Here is a 19,540-nt window from a genome sequence, read left to right on the forward strand (position 1 = left end):
TAGAATTAATAAAGAGAAATATCCAGACCTCTGTGACTAACATGCAGAGGGTAATGAAACAAGATTAAGAGAAAACAAGCTGGTATTTTTCCTTTGGAAAATACAACATATTTGCATTCCTCTTTTGCTTTATATTTTGCCATGAAGTTCTATCAGAAGGCTGTACAGAGAGTGTCTCATCATTCATAACAAACATTAGTATGGAATATAGGGCAGTCACCTGTGCATAGGGGTAATCAAAATAGTTGATTTGATGGTAAAATCTTGTGAGCGGGACATGTCCTTTGGATATATGTCTCTGCAACTCTTACGCTTTACGAGGGCTTTGTCTCCAGTTTTTAGACACTCTAAGACAATAAGCATTAAGGTAAGAAAAACTTTGGCACAGTCAAAAGCTAAAGCATTGTAATGCAGAATTTTAAAGATTTATAAGCTTCTAAGAAAAAGAAGTAGAAATAGTTGCAGATAAAAGTATTTGCCAGGAGGGTAATCTGTTACTTGTATGAAGAGTCACTGAAAAATGAGAATTATTAAAAAGATAAATTCCTTAGGGCAGGAACTTCACCTCCTTATCTGTGTGTGAGTGTGCATGTAAAAATAAAAGTAAACTAACCTTTGAATAACGAAAAAGCAGAGACAAGATGTCTGTGTGTGATTCCAAGGTACCTAAAAATGCAATAGAAGAAAACAGGAGCATATTATTCTCTGAAAAAAATGAAAACTTAATTTAATGAAGCTCTTCATTAGCTGAGAGAATGAGTTGACTAGTTAATACAATTAGAATTCTTCATTTGAGCTGTCTTACTAACTAGGTCATAGCAAGGAAATATATGGTCATATGGAAACAGAGAACTGCTCTAGTAAAAATATAGATTTAAAAGTATATATTTTTTACCTGTGAGGTATATTATGATAATATAGGCCAGAGTGGCCTATATTCTATATTCACATTTGGCATATGTGTTTAAATTTGAGATGAATGGTCTTCCTGAAATTCAGCTAGTAGGAGAGACAGCATATGTGGCATTGGAACATCACATATATTTCTCATCAGAACTATATGTAAGCTTACTGTGACATGGTGGTTTTTTTTTCCTTTTCTTTGAAGGGAAATATCTGGGAACAAATTCTGAGAATACCCTTTCTCCTGGAAATAATTAATGCTGTTCCTTTCATCATCACGGTAAACATATTTGAATTAATACATTTGCAGATTGCAATTTTATAGCTGCACAGATACTCTTAATTTTTACTGAAGTAAATTTGAATCTTATATGGATTAAAAATTTGTGCCTGTGGGAACATAAATTTGTCAACAACAAGAAGATAGTTTGCTACTTGAGTGAAGTAATAATACAGATCACTTTCCCCTTCTTCCCTGACAGGGGACAAACAAGACCAAACCCCTCTATCTCAAACTACAGCACAATCAATAAAATAAACCAGCTAGATATAAAAATCTAAGAATCTCTGGTGTCTGCACTGAAAACTGACTGTCCTTATTTTATCAAATTATCTTACATACACTTCATCACAAAGGAAGAAAAAATGTTATTTAAAGCCATATCTCACACTAGAAACACATTAATAATAGTATTTTTCCCAAGTGTTTCATTGCTGCTTGAATAGAAAAGCTCTATTTTGAATAGAAAAGCTTTTAATGAATTTGTTAATTTTTCTTTCAGATTTTCTGGCCAGTCCTAAGAAACCTGTTTATTCCTGTATTTTTAAATTGTTGGCTGGCAAAACATGCTTTAGAGAATATGATTGTAAGTATGACAAAGGAAATAACTATTTTAGAACTTCTATTTTTTTTAGTATATTGTCTTTAGTGGGATTTTGGCAGTACAGTCTGCTGTCCAACTTTAATAGGAAGCTAACCAGATCTGTATTTAGATTATACAAATGGTCAAGCATTGCTAAACTGCTTTCTGCATCAAAATTAGAAAAAATTAAGACCTCAAGTGAAATCTCAATTAGTATAAATTGGTACTGTGCCAATAAGGGAAAGTTGGAATGGCTGGTTCTTTTGCTGTTCTTCCATTTATACACAATTGCAGGGAACTCAACTGCTATGCCTTAATTGGTTCTTGCAGCCTGTAATTTGTAAGCTAGACCTGAGCAGACAGACCTTAAGGCAGCTTGCAATAGTGTCATGGTTTAACCCCAGCTGGCAACCAAGCCCCACACAGCCGCTCGCCCACTCCCCTCCGGTGGGATGGAGGAGAGAATCAGGAGAGTAAAAGTGAGAAAACTCATGGGTTGAGATAAAGACAGTTTAATAGGGAAAGCAAAAGCCACACAAGCAAGCAAAGCAAAACAAGGAATTCATTCACTACTTCCCATGGGCAGGCAGGTGTTCAGCCATCTCCAGGAAAGCAGGGCTCCATCATGCCTAACAGTAACTTGGGAAGACAAACACCATCACTCCAAATGTCCCCCCCTTCCTTCTTCTTCCCCAGCTTTATATGCTGAGCACGACATCATATGGTATGGAACATCCCTTTGGTCAGTCGGGGTCAGCTGTCACGGCTGTGTCCCCTCCCAATTTCTTGTGCACCCCCAGCCTCCTTGCTGGTGGGGTGGGGTGAGAAGCAGAAAAGGCCTTGACTCTGTGTAAGCACTGCTCAGCAGTAACGAAAACATCCCTGTGTTATCAACACTGTTTCCAGCACAAACCCAAAACATAGCCCCATACTAGCTACTATAAAGAAAATTAACTCTATCCCAGCCAAAACCAGCACATTCTCCACCCCTTATTCCCTACCATTTACATCGTGCTCAAGTCCCACACTATCAATACATCCTCATTAACCACCCCCTCGCTTCCCATCCTTTGATATAATACACAGATATCAGAACTGTGCCAGGATGAACAAAGAACGAGTTAAATAATCACAGAATCACAGCTGGCTCTTCTATGTGATCAGCAAATTGTGTGATCAGCTCTTCTATGTGATCAGCAAATTCTAAGTGCATTTGAATGACTGCATTTTATCAGGGCACTATATAATTCCTCTATAGAATCAGCTTGTGCCTTATTAATTCAAAACCAAAAATAACACCTATTTTCCATTAATATAGAATGATCTTCACAGAGCCATCCAACGCACACAGTCTGCAATGTTTAACCAAGTCCTCATTCTAATTTCGACCTTATTATGTCTTATCTTCACTTGGTAAGTGGCCAAAACCCCTTTGTTTTTATTATATATATTGGCTTTTCTTCCTTTACTACATGGTGATAAAACAGGCATTGTGGAAATCATGCTTTGAAATAAAAAGAGTAATATACTTGCAGTGAAAGTGTTAACTAGTACCTGGTACTACTGGGGTCCTGTTACACTGGGTTTGGAAACAGAATGTGAGTGCATGGGAAAGGGAATCTTTCTCACTCTAAGGAAATACAGGTGATGCAAAAACACAGGAGAAAGGAGTGGGGAAAAATTTACATAGGTACCAAGAGTGCAAACTCAGCAGAAAAGTTACTCAAAATTGTAGACTACCAACAGAAGTACCCATACTAAGGTCACCTTCCTGTGACTGGTGGGACAGACAGAGAAAAATATGCAAGATCTTAGCCTTATCACTCTGATGACCAAGTCAGGTTCCCATAAGGAGTATAGGGGACAGCTGTTAATAATCTAGATTACAGAAAGTGTAGATTTTATTAATCTAGATTACAGAAAGTAGTGGATGGTAGGTTCAAACAACCAAACTGTGTTACTCCGAAGAACTTTTTGCTGCAAGAGCTTGAAAACTTAAATTTACAGGAGTTTGGGAAGCATGGAGAAGAATCTGTTGAGGGCATTAAATATAAACATACTTGGTTAATGAAATTCATGAGCTGCAGATTATTGGAGGCTAGGAAAAGATCCACAGGAAACACCACTTGATTGCCCCGTTTTTATACTATGCCTTAGGGATCTGCTGTTGACCAGGGCTGGAGACAAATAAAGTAGTCTTTGGTCTCATCCGTATGGTCATGCTTATGTTTATATAAATGGATAGTGGTTAAAATGTAGCTTGATAGTTTACTTAACCTACAGAATTTTCTCAGCAGTAGTGCCTGAGAAGTGAGTATTACATACGGAAAAAAAAATAGTAGAGGAAGAATGTGTGTGTTACAACACAGTGTACAAGGGGGCAGTGAACAGAGAAGATGATTCTGTGTGGAAAGGCTAAATCACCTGTATTTATTTTGCCAGACAGGGTGCCTTTGGGTCAGCACACTGATAAAGTTTGGTCTGTCATTTTGGAGACACTGATTTGATTTTCTCTTACTTTATTTCTCTAGTTTGTTTTTCTGATAGCCACTCTTAATATGCTGCCTAACCGTTTTGATAATAACAGTGTAAAATAACACATGGCCTTTTCCAGTCTTGTCCCTCTCTGTCCTTTATTCAAGAAGACGAGTTTGTTCTAGCCAGTGGCTAAACGAATGGTCCAATTTTACCCTTTGTCTTATGGCTACACAACTGCATAATGACAAATGCTGCCAGTTCTAAACAGTAATGAATATTTGTGAGATTTAAAATTCCTATTGAGTATTATGGCCCTTTAAGAGGAAATTTTGCATGAATAAGGACTACAATACTTGAACCAGAATGCATGAAATTCTATCACTGTAGCACTTGGACATTTTTAATTGGCTTTAATTTTGCTTTTTAATTTTTTACAATAATACAAAGCACTGTCGAGTAAATATGCCTTCACCTTTTTTAGTAACCTACCTCCATATTTTACTGAACTGCTGAACAAAATACATATCCAGTTCTCACTGAAGTAAGCTAGTAACACGAATGTTTCCTAAGAGCTCACTGTGATAATCCCTGGTTGAATAAGGTGTAGGAGCTGCAGCTAAACAGAACATCATGCTCGCCACCAGGCATTTTGATAACTGACAGTAAAACATGCAGAAAATGGCAAGCTCACTTACAGTAATTATGTCTGGCCTCAACAGCCGCAGATACCAGCTCATTATAGATCATTATATACTGACCTAGTATTGACCCTGCTAGACTGCAAAATAAGCTAAATAGGATGAACACACCCAGTAATGCAATAACTAAGGAAATGAAGCACTTTTGGAATGACTAAGAATAGTTGTTCAAGCATCTGCAGCTTGCCCAAGACTGGAGTTCTGTTTAGGCAATTGTTACTATTGCTTACATGAACACACATAATGGCATTTTTACACTTTTTTACCCATCTGTGTATGATTTTATATTACAGAGTATAGTTTTTAAATATCTAAAAAACTCTGTATAAACAGTCAAAATCCATTAGCTTAATGTCTTTGAGTATGTTACATCTGTGGTAAATTTGAGACAGCGTTTCATTTTAAGAGACATCATTTAGAGCTTACATAAGTTCTTCATGCTGAAAGAGGAGCAAAGTCCATTTCTGGAATCTGTCCACTTAAGGATGGCTTTCATCTGGCTGATCTTTCACGTTTTCTGCAACAGCAAGCAGTAACCAAGTGTATTCCCCCCAAACACGTATGGGAGCCAGCGCTAGACTTATCCATACGTGTAATGGAGCACAACACAAAAAAAATTTTGAGCTAGCACCGATCTGTTTTCATAACCATGTTTTGGTTACATTTAGAAATACTGCCTTGGTCCATGAAGTACCATAGCTTCAGTAATGCAAAATTAATAAGCCTAGATTAGTAGCTTGAATACAGTGCTTACAGTTTCAGAGCACTTTCCCCTTAGAGTATATTCAGTACCATGGGGACATGCTCATGGTGTGCTTTTGGCACCACTGATAACTGCTCTCACTGTACCTCCCTGCCGACCTTTAAGGTTAATGAGATAATGACTTTCAGGCACTGTATGGATTAAATTGTAACACCACAGCCCTTCTTAGTTCCTGGTTGACAAGCCTGCTTTTACCGTCTGCTTCCGTAGAAACATTGGCTTCCCAGCAATTCTGAAGTCAATATAACTGTACAACACAGGGTTCTGTTCAAAACCATGCTTTATCAGACACATAGACAGAGGTGGCACATAGCTTCATATGGGTATTACACCATTTTATAACAAGTCCAAGACAGTATGAAGCCCAGAAAGGCTCCTCTTTCTACTGCCATTTTTTACCAGTTCAGTTAGACTGGTGCACTGAGAAAGTGCAGCAAAAATGCTTTCTTACTGCTTCAAGTGAGACTGAAACTTTTCGTAAGTCTTTTGATGGTCATTTCTGTGAGAAAGTTTAAAACAAATAAGTGCTGAAACATAACTACTTTCCAGCAATTAGTTCGTATCTAAAAGATATGCTCCTTTATCAATTTTTCAGAATTTTGGGTGTATTTTTAACATATTTAAAAGTAGATTTTTGCTGAGGTGCGAAAAGTGATGCTTTCTTTACTTCCTTGTGTGATAACAGAAACCTGTAGTTCTGTGCAGAGTACAAAATAGCTGGATATGTACAAGCATATCGGAGCTGCTGTCTCCACTGATAATTCTGAAAGTACAGTTTTGCTGCAGAATATATATTATAGGATCTTTTCTGAAAGCTCATGTGTTTACAGAGTAAGAGGATATTTATATCAGAAGATACTTATGTCTGATTTTTGTATGGGTGCAAGTTCAGTAAGCAGGAACGTGCCTCTGCCATCTATCTGTCTAGCCAGAACAGAAATTATGCTCTCTCAAATGTGGAGGAACTGTTCAGTCCCAGTCACTTAGAAGTGCCTCAGCACACCCAGGACCCTGGCGAAGAACATGGCTGGACCTCCTGGTCTCCCAATAGTTTACAATGGAGGGAGAAAATTTGTTATGTCAAACCCAGTACATTTTTACTTGTTCTTCTACTGTGTAGACAACAGCATTGCATTTGTTACCGTTTGACTGGTCATCTTTCTCAACAGATATTTGCTTTAAAGATCAGTTTGAGGGATCTATATTACGTACAATAGCTGCAAGAAAGCAGCATATTTATAGAAAACATTTTTAAAAAATTATAAATGCATAGAAGGATCTCTTCCTCATCAGCTTTGCTCCTGTCTGCATACAATAAGTATTTTCCAAATAACTTCTACAGTAGCTATCAGAGAACCCACAGAAAATGAATTAAATTCTGCCTCATGCATCATCAGCAAACCCATCAGTTACATCTCCACAAGAGAATCTTATAAGTGGTGGTCACACATGTAGATGCCTTTGATTTTTGTCTTATAACTCAGGTGTAAGCTTTCAGATGAAAAGTTAAAAAAATAAATAATGTTTACAGCTAATTGGCTAATCTCAAAATTTTTAGATATCATTATTCAAGCTGTCCTTTGCACTCAGAATAGTGTGAAAAAGCTTCTTCTGTATTTTTGTATACAGTTGGTAATTTTCAACATTATCGCAGAACAAACAGTAATCACATAAAATTTTTGCTCTATTCCGCTCTGATTTTTGATGATAATTGTTTATGGATCTGGGGGTAGGACTCATTTGCAGATCAATAAATTGGTAAGACCAACTCCATGTGTCTGTAGTTTACAGATTACATACAAGGATTTTTTTTCTCTTTTCTTCTAGTTTCAAAGACAGATTAGGCTATCCAATAATTTTTCTTTCTTTAAATACCTCAGTGGCCTCCTAACCAGAGAAATTATACATATACTAAAAGATGTGCACTCCTATATGACGCTGTTCAGCAGTTACTATTGACAGAGTTCTAATGAAAGTTACAGACCTAGTCAAAGTGTATATTGTGTCATTTAGCTAATGGATGTTTGCACTTATTTGTCAAATGGAATACTAATTATTTCTGTAAACTGTACAAGACAACAAATAACAGTGACTATTTCAAGCATCTTTCTGTGGCACAGTGAATCATCTATTAAGACTTATATGGCTTTTTAAATCAGTGTTAGTCATATATCACCAGTGTAGAATGATTAGCTTGTGAAAAAGGTGGCTACAAACTGAGATGGGCATTTATTTTTTTTCATACTGAAGACTAAGAAGCCTGCACAAACTTTGCTTATGTCTTCATTGAAAGCTCACCGAGATCAGTCTTTTTTACCCTTCAGTGCTTTCAACAACAGAAAATTAGGATGTTTCCACACACTGACTTACAGAATGAACATAGTATGCCAATACTGTAGCCTCAATGCCAATTACACAGTCAAAATTCTCATCTAGAGGAAACAGTATAAATAAGTTGCTTGTAAGGATGAAAACAAATCCATACAATGATCTAGTCCAAACAAGACAAATCAAGACCTTCAGATTTGGAACACTATGTTACAGAAAAAAACCCCAACAAAACAAACAAAAAAGGATTAATCCCACGTAATGTTAGAGAAAATAAAGCATCTCGATGCTCCAGTTCCCTTTATTATCAATAAGTAGAGGCAGACAACTCAGAGGGCAATGCAGATCTGAAGGGAACTGAATCACCACATGGAGGTCTGTGCTTCTCTGCCCTTCTGTGTTGATTATATGTGGCCTACAATGGCAGTTCTCCAAGAAAGATGCCTAGCATTAAGTAGGATGAACTTGAAGAGTGTTGGTGGATTATATAATGTAGAATAAAATGTGGTTTTTTTGGTCTACAGTTCTTTCCGTGTTGTTATGTTCTGTTGTACAGCACTCTCAGTGCTCAGGCCCAATCTCAGTTTATGATTTAGAGAGATTTTCTGCATTCAAAAATAGCACAAAATTAAACTGTAATTCTGTCATTTAGTTTGATCAAAGCCAATGACTCTAAAGTGGTAAAGCACATGAAGTCTCAGGATCTAACGGACTAAACAGGAGTTGCAGAATTTAAATCCCAGAATATTATAGAACATTAATTGAAAGTTCTAAGTAACTGTAAATAATACAAAATAAATTATTCAGCTATTAAAAGAATGCCACAAAGTATTAAAATAATAGCAGTTGTACTTTTCTTTCTCTGAAATAAAGCAGATCTGTCAGGAATTTGCTAGTTTGAAACAAAGGAACTCTATTTTCTGTTTTGAAATATTCTTATGCAGTGCTCTCCAAACATAAACAAATAGATCTCAAAGAAGGCCAGGTAGCACATGTAGTACCTTTCAAATCCATTGTACAAATTTCTACCCTACCCTTGTTCTGCTTCTCAGTTGCTGGAATCAGGGCAGCGTGTATGGGTAGTTTTCCTGTGAATGTATACAATTAGAATTGAGGTCTACTTCAGACACTACCTTAACACTTCCTTAAGTGATGGAACAATAAAAAGGTGCAGCCTCTGGAAGGTCAATAACAAAACATTTCTTAAAATATCCATTTGTTATTTGTGAACAAATAATCTATAAATTCAATTAAAGTTTATCTGAACTATTGCCTTCTTGGAAAAACTGTGTGTGTGTACATAAGGACAACATTTTCATCAACTTTGGTAAGAGAAAAACATATTGCATACAGAGTTTATCTTTTAGTAGGTATAGAAATTTCTAAGGTGGCTTTGCTAAAATCTGCTGTATAAGAAGCATGTGAAAACAGTTGCCACAAATGGTTGTCAATCTAGATTATTTAAATGAAACACAAATTCAGATAAAACTCCTACTGTTTCTAATGGAATACGGATTTATGGGATGGGCCACACCTTTTTCACATTTGCTAGCACTGGGGATCATTTGCTTACATCCATATTATTAGTACTTAAGGGCCAAAGCCTTTGAGAAGGCTTGATAAGAAAATGTAATGAAAAATTACGATGACAAAATGTAATAAAAACCCAGCTTGTTACTTGGATTAATGCCTTTGCTTATTTTTATGCAACTATTGTATTGTGAGAACACAGAAATATTACCATATATAAATTTATTCTGTTTTCTTTTTCCTTTGGTTGATAGCGTGGTATTTGTCATAATACATTTTTAAAAATATTTTTACATGTTTAAGTTCAAGAATTCAGATCTTAAAAAAGCATATGGGTGATTAGTGCTGTTAAAGAGCGCTGCTTAAAGAGTATAGGATAAAGACTTTTGCTACTGAAAAACTGGTTAGCTGTTTGTGAAAGGCAGAACAGAAATCATGTTTATTACAGGGAGAGCAGAAGTATGGAAGCCCAGTCAGAAGTCTTTTTGGCTACCCATTAAACATGGTTTCTATGGAAACCTAGATAATTATACAGTGATTTTCATGCTATTTTAGTTATTAATTTGGTAGTGACATGATATTTCCTTTTTTAATCTTTTTAGATGTTTCTACATAGTTAGTTCTAAAATAATTAGGTCAGCGTCTTTCCCATTCTACATGCAGGGAATTCTTTGTGCAACTGATGTAATGGAACATTTAAAACTAGACACAGACACCAGTGAAATTAATAATAATTGAATAGCTTATTTACTGTGTTCTGTGGAACAGAGTCATAAAGGTTAGAGAGTTCAATCTAAATTATCTTGTGAGTGTGAGAGATACATTTGTAGTCATCTTGTCTTCTGAAAATAAAAAATAATCAGAAAGATTAAATGGTAGCTCAGAAAGCTGCCTTTCACAAAGCCTCTGTAAAATGGAGTGTCAACAACAGATTATTTATAAGCAAATCCTCCTATTTTTTTCTAACATGGAGACAAATATTAAATTAAGGATGTAAACAATATCATTGAGAGATTTCTATTGTTTTATTGCACCCTGGAAGATGAGTCAGAGCTTCAGGTACTTATGATCTTTTCAAAGTACAGTCAAAGCTTTGCTGATTTTCTAGCACAGGTTGCAGGTCATTTATAAACCTGGAAATCAGTAGTTCCCAACAGAATTTAGAGAAAGGTGGGCAAAGTTAAATTTGAATAAATTTGGAAGACAAAATAAACTTATCCACATTTTTTGTTCTCTATTGTTGTACCATAAAATATTTTAATATTTCATATGGTATGTAACTCTACGTTATACATCAGGTAAATCACCCTTTGACAATTAATGCAATTGCAATTTCATAATCTAGTAGTGTGTTGTTTAAATCAATTTTTTGAATTGACCCTAGGAAGAATTTTCAGCATAGCTGGCAAGGCTTTTACTCCTGGTGGGAGTTAGACATTAAATTATTTTCCATTGTGAAAGTTCCAGCCTCTATCCTGTGAATCATTTGTGATAATTATCTTCTAATATTTTTTTCTGCTATGTAAAGGTACTAAAAATTCAGTAGTCATAATATGCATATTTGCGTGAAGTGTAAAAATAGATTCAAAAACAAACTCCTGCCCAAGAAGGAGATAAAATGTCTCTCAGGTTCTTTCCCAATATTTTCCCCAATAAGTTTCATGTGATGTAAAAATGTCTCTCAGATACCAAATGCTGCTAACATTTGCAATAATCTATAGACAACTTTTCATTAAAGATGCATTGAGAATATTTGGGAGGGATACACAATATTCTGCAAAACATTATGCACTCTGAATGTGACATTGGGAGAACAATTTTTTGGCTTTTCTTGTCATGACATGTTGTAATACAGTAATAATATTACCAGATACCATGACAAGCAAAGGTTGTTCTGGCAGCAAAGACCAATTACCATTATGAACGGAGGAAAAAAAGTAAATTATTTTGAGTCGTATAACATTTGGACTGTTGGAAATACAGTTCTAAAAGACTGCATGTCCATAGCATCCTTTCTTTAGAATCATATTTTGAATTGTGTGGGAGATAAATAAAATCAAGCTACTGCTAATATTAACTAATTATGGCTTGCCAACACATGTAAAGCAACACATAAAATTCCTCAAAGTTAATCTAAATGCAATCCTGTCCTTGTTCTTTTGCAGCAACATAGCACAACATAGAATGACTATAAGGAATATGTAAAGACTTAGTAAAATTAAAAATTAAATTAGCAAAGCCTGCTTTAATTTTCTGTGTCATATTGATGTACATAAGGACAGAACTGGGGCCACAACATATAGTTTTGTAATTGTCACATGAACCCCATGATGGTGAAAATCTAGAAGTGATTATCCAAAGAGCAAGGACAGATAAGGAATGTCAAAGAGAAATAGAATGCCATATTCCATTACCAAAAATCAATTACCGTATTTTAATACATGCAATATGCATTTGAGATATGTATGTCTTCAAAAGTATCAGCACTTGAAAAAGATACACAGAAAAAATGCAGTCAGAGAAAAGGTTTTGGGGATTGAGACATAGGGAGTGATGGAGGTAAACTTAACAGGCGTGCAAAGGCATGCAAATTATTAGGATGTGGGTTTTCTAGTAAGCTTTCCATTGGTTTATAAACACACGTGCACACATACACCCGCTGCTGACTCACAGGCTTGTAAGTAGATATCTTGTGTGAAAATGTAAATGTTACACATGCAAAATATGCACGTTACCTTCAGAACAGGAGTGGCAAGAATAACTTTGCTAAAATAAAATGCTAGAATAAAAGTCAGTCTGGAATACAACCAGAATCTGCAGGTTCTAAAATACTGTATCATTGTATTGGTAAAAGAAATCTTAGGTTTTGCTTTGGTTTTGAAAGGACTCTAATAAAAGCAGGTAAAGTTCCCTTTAAATGGGCAATTTGATATATAAAATAAGTGTTAAAAACCTCTGTCTTCCATCTCTTTTATTACAGGAAGGCATTACATTTCACATGCTTTGTTTTATCTTTGCAGTAAAAAGAAAAACCTGATACTCACATGCTGCCTTTGAGAACGTTATATCATTTTAGACAGTAGCAAATAGAATGCCATGTGTAACAACAGATGACTAATTATGTTGAGGATGTTACTTCACCATTTAAAATTCAATGTCTGGCAGCAAACCATCATCACTCACAATTCCTGGCTCAAAAATGAAGTTGTCATTAGCATGCAGACTTAAAAAAATATATATATCTTTCATTGACTGATTCATTAGGCTGACAAACTATTTTACTTTACTAAAATTTGGTGTTTATGGTGGTTTATGCTAACACATTTAACTGTATTATTAAATGCCATCAGTTATTCTGGTTCTCTGATGAGCAGTAACTCATTATGCTGCTTTGTGATCAGCATAGCTCTGTAGTGATTTGTTCACTTAATATTGTCTGTTTCATATTCCAACTGTATTTTAAGGGTGTGAAGTTTAGCAAAGTTCATATTTCTCAAATCAGAAAGTGAAGAGTTAAAAAAGATGTTGCTGCAACTTTGGCCATACTGACCGAAGCTAGCACCAGCTACCAGGAATTATTCACTCACAGTCTGTGTATTAGGCATAACTATGGGATATTAAAAGGACATCTCAGAGGCTTTGGCAGAGCTAGGGATGTGATATAAGATGATCTAAAAAGAAGATGGATTTTAGTGCATTTACAATTAATTTCAAAAGAAAAAAATTCTAATTTTTCTCTTCTGTATACTTGGTATTCCATAAGAAATTACTGTAATGTTTAGACAGATGTTTTTCAAACAGGTGAAGGCTAGAGGGGTAGTCATCCAAACGTAGTATCACATTTGGGTGATAAAGAAATACATGTAAAAGTTAAATGTCCATGGATTCCTCTAACTCACCTGTGTGATATTCTTTCCATTAGTAATAGGGGCCCCATCCCCCATGCCAGAGCTGTCACATGCCAAAATAACTTACTGACCTTAAATAAAGGAAGTAAAGAAATAAAAGTATGATTCATTACAAAAATGTTACTTGTAAACTCAATCTCTGATAATTGCTTGTGGACTTCAACAAAAGTCTTTACCAAAACATACAGGTCTGTCAATTGTTTGACCTAGTCACAACAATTAAACATCAACTTGATGTCAGAGATTGTTAAAGATTAATCTCTAAATGGTATCTCAGCTCCAATAAATTTGTATTTCTAGCACTCTTAGCAGATACCGCTTTCCATTCTCCCTCTCCCCCACAAAGTGAAAGTCTGTAAATAAAGACCCTTTAGGGTATAATCCAAATAAACAGCACTCTGATTAATGAGTTCTGTAGTTCCATTGGCAATTAAAATCTTCTCCTAAAAAAATTAAAAATAGTAAATTATATCGAGTTTTGTTATCTCTCAATCTGAGTAAAATATCTAACTGTATACTTATAAAGGAACTCAAACACAAGCTTAAAGTTGAATATATGCTCCCATTCTTTGCAAAAACACAGCTATATTTTTCGTGTTTGTGGAAGTTGTACATTTCTGCAATATATGTGAAAAATTATATATACTGTATATTAGAGTGGAAGTGCCTGAGTCACAGCGATAAGGAAGAAAAAATAATTGGTATTCTTTTAGTAAACACTTAAGTACAAACCGTGGGTTGACTTTGCAGACTGAAAACTTAACAACAGGCACGAAATCAAATTATCAGTTCCTTTGGGCACAGAATACCGTATGTAATTACATTCCACAGCAAAGCAGTATGTTTACTAATATATTATAAAAGGAGTAGGAGATCATATAAGGTATTCATATAAGGAGTAGGAGATTATATACTATTTAAAGGTATCTAATACATTATGGTCTCCTATAATCGCATGCATTCTACTGCTTTGCTTAACTCTACAGTGTAAGAAGACAACTCTTTATGGCATTCCAATAAACTTTTGAGTTACCTTCTCATATTTTCAGGGCATCTATTATTACTGGCTTACATTTGTGATGAACCTTAGTCAACTGCTGAGAATGAGCACTTGTACTTAATTTGCTTTTCAATTTACAGTGTGTTGATATCAACAAATTAAATACAGTCCTATATTTTGCAAGTTTGTTATCAATAGTGATGAGCAGTGAAAACAAAGTAAATGGAAATATTTTATGCAAAGAAGTTCAAAATAAAATTACTGATGAGAGGGCACAGCTACATGTGGGCATGTATGTACTCCTACTAGAATTTGATAAATATGGCAAAAAGAATGATTGTAGGTTATGTTTCAACTGTACTCCTTCACTCGATCTCTTTTTGTTTACTTTGCTAATATTCTAAAACTAAAAAAGAAAAAAATGCAGAAAATAAAGGTTCAGCCAACTTTAAGACAAACGTGAAATACTTCATCCTGAATATTCAGAGTGGAAGTCTAATTCTAAGGGCTGTAGTGAGTATGTAGTAAGAATGAAATCTTACTGAATACTCTCCACGAGCTAAGCAATCAAGGCGAAAATATGCCAGAAAAAACATAGCAGAGACTAACTATATAATGTGCTGTCAGTCCTGGTAGTCACAGTGATCTTTTCTTCTTCTTCCCCTGCCTTCATCTTTCTAGTATTATGATCATTAACCCCATATTATTTTGCTGGCTACTTGAATCAGCACCCCTCTTCACTCATATGTCTGCTGTTTTTTGGTCATCCTGATACAACCTGTGCTCTTCCTTTAAATGATGAGTATAATCAAGTATGCTATTTTGAGAATGTAGCTTGTTGGGATTTCATCATAAACCATCACAGACATACTTGTGAATGTTAAACAGTCACACCTCACACTTCAGAACAGTCAAGTGAGGTTTTGTATTTCATTGATTTTTAGAAAGAGTTATATGCATAGGTCTATTTGAATTCTAGACAAAGAAATTATCAGACTTCAAAGTTTTTCTTCAAGACAACACATGGTCAAAACAGGTGTCCCAAAGACCAAAACTCAGATGGAATTCATAAAAACTTCTGTGACTTTCAGGAAGCTCTTTAGCTATTGTAAAGTTCAGGCTTTTTCACTCAACCAAAACATTTCATTGAAAACACCAGTCCATCAGGACTCCACCAGTCTTAACAATAGTGAGGAGCAGGAGGAGAATGATGATGAAATCATGGAGCTCGCTGATCAAACCAAACAAGACACAGAGAGTCAAAGGTATCCAAGTCCTCTGGCTCATAGCTAGAAGAATTGCTAGGTTTCCAAGCAGAAAGTCGAACCATAAAGGAGCCTACTTCTGTAATATATGATATAATATATTGCTTTTATCTCCTAGCAGTTACCTTCTATAATTTTCACCCCACTAGACAACCTCTATTTAATGTTTGCCCCCTTTCTGGTATTTTGGCAAACCTAAGCATTAAGCCTGGTGCTTAATTATATCATGTTCAAAGGCCAGTTGTTTCCCTGGTCATTGCCCAAACAAGTTCTCTCTAGCTAAGACAGTAGGTCAGCAAGGAGGCAATTTTGAAGTAAAAATACCTTTCCACTAGGAAAACAAAGAAGAAAAAAATATTTACGTGGCACCCATTTTCACTTATGCTCTTTAATAACAAATTATTGTGAAATAAAGGAGCCAAAGCATACCATATGAGTATTTAAAACAAAAAAAAGGAAGGATATACTTTAAGTCACATTGTGGTTTCTATATTCCCCTTTGGATCTTGTACTATTCTTTTCAGTGAACTTTCTACTCACCATGAGCCTACAGATAGTGTTCTAAATAGACAGAAACTGGACATCAGTGCAATTGTCTTGAGACTGCCCATACAGCCACCCATTTAATCAGTTTGATGGATGCTACCCTTGTAAAGCAGCAACACAGCGTATGCTTCCATTTTGCTCACTGCCTGTTTGACCAATCTTTCTCTATCTAAAAAATATCACGAAATGTAGCAGCTAAATTGAGGACAAACTAACAGAAATGCACACGCACAGGATTTTCTTCTGTTGCCCAGATCCAGCAAACCCCACTGGCACCCTGAAGAGGTATCTGTGTAATTACTGGTCAGATTTTTTCTCCACTGTTGCTTAGACTGCAGTCATCTTCCCATTTAATACTCAATCCATCCCTTGTCACTATCCTTCACAATCTTAAGAGTTCTCCACAAAAATAAGGAAGATGATGACAGTACCCCAAGACTGGAACAAGCTGGTAAGAAATGAGAGGAATCAAAGAAATTAAGAGAAAATGTTTCTGATGTTGGCAAGGAGGCTACAGCTTTGACAGTAACTAGTGGCCTTTATTCTTTTCTGTACAGGTGACCTCACTGGCAAAGATACCAACACTGACAACACCTATATATATGAAAGAAGTTTAAATGATGCTATATTTGTGTACATAACAACAAAAATATTGAAGGGAAACACTCATAATGATAACAGAGAAAAGACCATCGATGAGTCAGTGATTTCACAGCGCAGCTTGAAATGCGGGAAGCGTACACCACTGTCCCGATGTGACCTGACTGCAGCCATTTACCTTAAACACTCTCTAAATTTAAGTTTTCCAGAAGGGAGAACAGTAGAAAGTTTCCTGTTATCTAAACTCCTCACCCATAAAGGTGTGCTTTATCCAACATCCAGAGATGTAGAAAACAGATATGTCCATCTAACTTGTGACTTGGAGAACAAAACTGTCTGCTTGCTTCATTTTATAAACATAAGGGGGTTACAGCATTTTAAACCAGCACAACTTTATAATTTAAATAATGTGCAGTGCTGTTATTTTCACTGATACTTTCAATTGTTATTAAAAATACTAGAGAATGTGCTTATGTTCATTGTTCAGCATTTTGAACAATTATTTAAAATACCATATTTAGTTCATAAAAATACACACATCTACTTAAAAAGTAAATAGTAGTGCAATAATAAAATCCCAAACGGAGCAGATTAATCCTCATTTAAGTTATCATAAAGCTTTTGCATTCACTGATCTATAAATATTCATCTGCAGAATGAACTCCTTGTTGTAAGTGTAAACATTGTGCAATAGAAGGAGCACAACAGATCTTTATCTCTGTGTTCCTACATAATTGTAGCATTTCACAGTGGTCTTCATTTGGGCTTCTCAAAATGTTCAAGTAAGTCCATCATGTTCCATCTGTCTCCTCTCCGTATCTGCAAACCTCTCTCCTTTGTTCTCAGAAAGATTATATAAAGCACAGCAAGCAGCTGCCATGAGAAACAGATATTTCTCATCAGTTTCTAGCCTACGTATCTGGGTCTTCTATTTATTCACCCTTTAGTCTGCCAAATGCATATTCTATTGTTTTTCTCAAGAAGTGCTTTTTTCCCTTTTGGGTGCCTAATAAAAGAATCCATAAGCTCAGTAAACATATGAAAAGCTGTTTCTAGTAAATGATATTCCATGACTAGTTTTTCTTACTTCAGTTATACATCACATACAAAAATATTGCTATCTGGAATAATCACTACCAGCTAGACTTGCAGGACCTGGAATGAGAAGGGTAGAAGCTGTGAGAGGGCTTCAAGGGGGCCTCACAGCCTACGTTCTGGCTCAGGAAAAGTCACCTTTCTGATACTGGTCTTAGTTCTCCATGTCTTCTAATGATGAAGATTGTCATCATTATCATTATACTGTGCCATCCTTTTAGATAATTGGTGATGAAAACAAATGTGAATGAAAATTTCTGGGAAAAAGATTAGCTTAATGCCGACAGTGAGGATTGGCTGCAATAGCATATTAAAAGATTGCGAGTGAGATATAAATAAGACAAGCAGAAATCAGTTTCTTCCATAGTAAGTAAAATTCACTTCTGACAGAGCTTGGGTATAACTCTGCAACAGAATATATGTTTTATGGAAATTTAAGCTGGAAAGGAAAATTTCACTTGTGAGCTTTCCAAAGGGCTGCACCCCTCATGCCTACAGTTAAGGTGGATAAGACAAGTGGTCTCTGCTGTGAATCACTTGCAAGTTTTAGACCACTCCAACCTGTACTTACTATTGGTCTGAGTTTCACAGCAGGATAAGCAGTGCAAGAAAGACCATTCTTCCTGAATATTACTAATCTGTAATTTTGTGAGAAATTAATTTTTGTTTACGGTGTTACTAACAAGAAAATTTTGCAACTGGAGGAAGGTCATTTGTCTTGTCCTGAAGCAGTTGTTTTAATAGCAGCAATGAAAGCAGCAAAAAAGAGTGGCACTCAAAATGCAAACAAATGAGAGCCTGTCAAGGAGATGTAAAAATGGATGGAAGTGTAAGGAAGATCCATTATGAATATCCTTGAGAATCAAATGAAAAGGCAAAATCTGATAAGGAGAGAATTCTGACTACCAGAACTGAAGGAAAACTAGGAGGAAATTCCAAAATCCTATTCCACAAAAAGCCTGTCCTAAAAGGAAGGAACTAGGAAAGGAGAAGTTGTCAGGTTTTGAGTCCAAGATAAATTGAAATTTAACTTAACAATAAAATTAAATCCATTTGTCATTAAAATATGCTATGACTTGAGTTAGGTTGAAAATGAACAAAATAATTTTATCAGTAGCTTATAGACTATATCATAATGCTGTAACAGTTGTAAGGTTGTAAATCATCTAAGACCGATCCTGGCTCGAGTGTTTGTAAAATTGTATTGAATCAACTCTTTTCCTAAACATTTATTTAATTCCATGGCCTAGCTTATATGGGAATCAAAAATTTAGTAAACTAGATATGTTGCGGACAAACTAGCTGAATAAACTGAAGCTAAGGTGTTTTACCACTACAGATGCACACAGGGAGCTGCATAAACCTAATAAGCTGCCATAAAGGAATATTGGTATCTGTGATTTTCCAGGCATTGAAAGATATTACCTGTTTCAGTGAGGTCTGGAAACACTCTTACCGTAGGCAGCTTTGGTACAGAATACATGTAAACATTAGAGAGGATACTTCAAGGTCAGGACTGCAGGCTTGTTTACAACAAATAATTGTTTGTAATGAGACTGAAGT

At 35.6% G+C, this 19,540-nt stretch overlaps 1 protein-coding gene across 1 annotated transcript in view; it reads left to right on the top strand.

Moving 5' to 3' along the window:
* KCNT2 (potassium sodium-activated channel subfamily T member 2) overlaps positions 1-19,540 on the top strand; it is a 164,186-nt gene that overhangs the window by 52,372 nt on the left and 92,274 nt on the right. The window contains exons 6-8 of the mRNA XM_072867072.1: positions 1,109-1,183; positions 1,686-1,769; positions 3,085-3,179. Coding sequence (XP_072723173.1) covers positions 1,109-1,183; positions 1,686-1,769; positions 3,085-3,179 — 254 coding nt within the window. The remainder of the gene's footprint in view (positions 1-1,108; positions 1,184-1,685; positions 1,770-3,084; positions 3,180-19,540) is intronic.

Source organism: Ciconia boyciana, chromosome 7, assembly GCF_034638445.1.
Source record: "Ciconia boyciana chromosome 7, ASM3463844v1, whole genome shotgun sequence".
Taxonomy (NCBI): Eukaryota; Metazoa; Chordata; class Aves; order Ciconiiformes; family Ciconiidae; genus Ciconia; species Ciconia boyciana.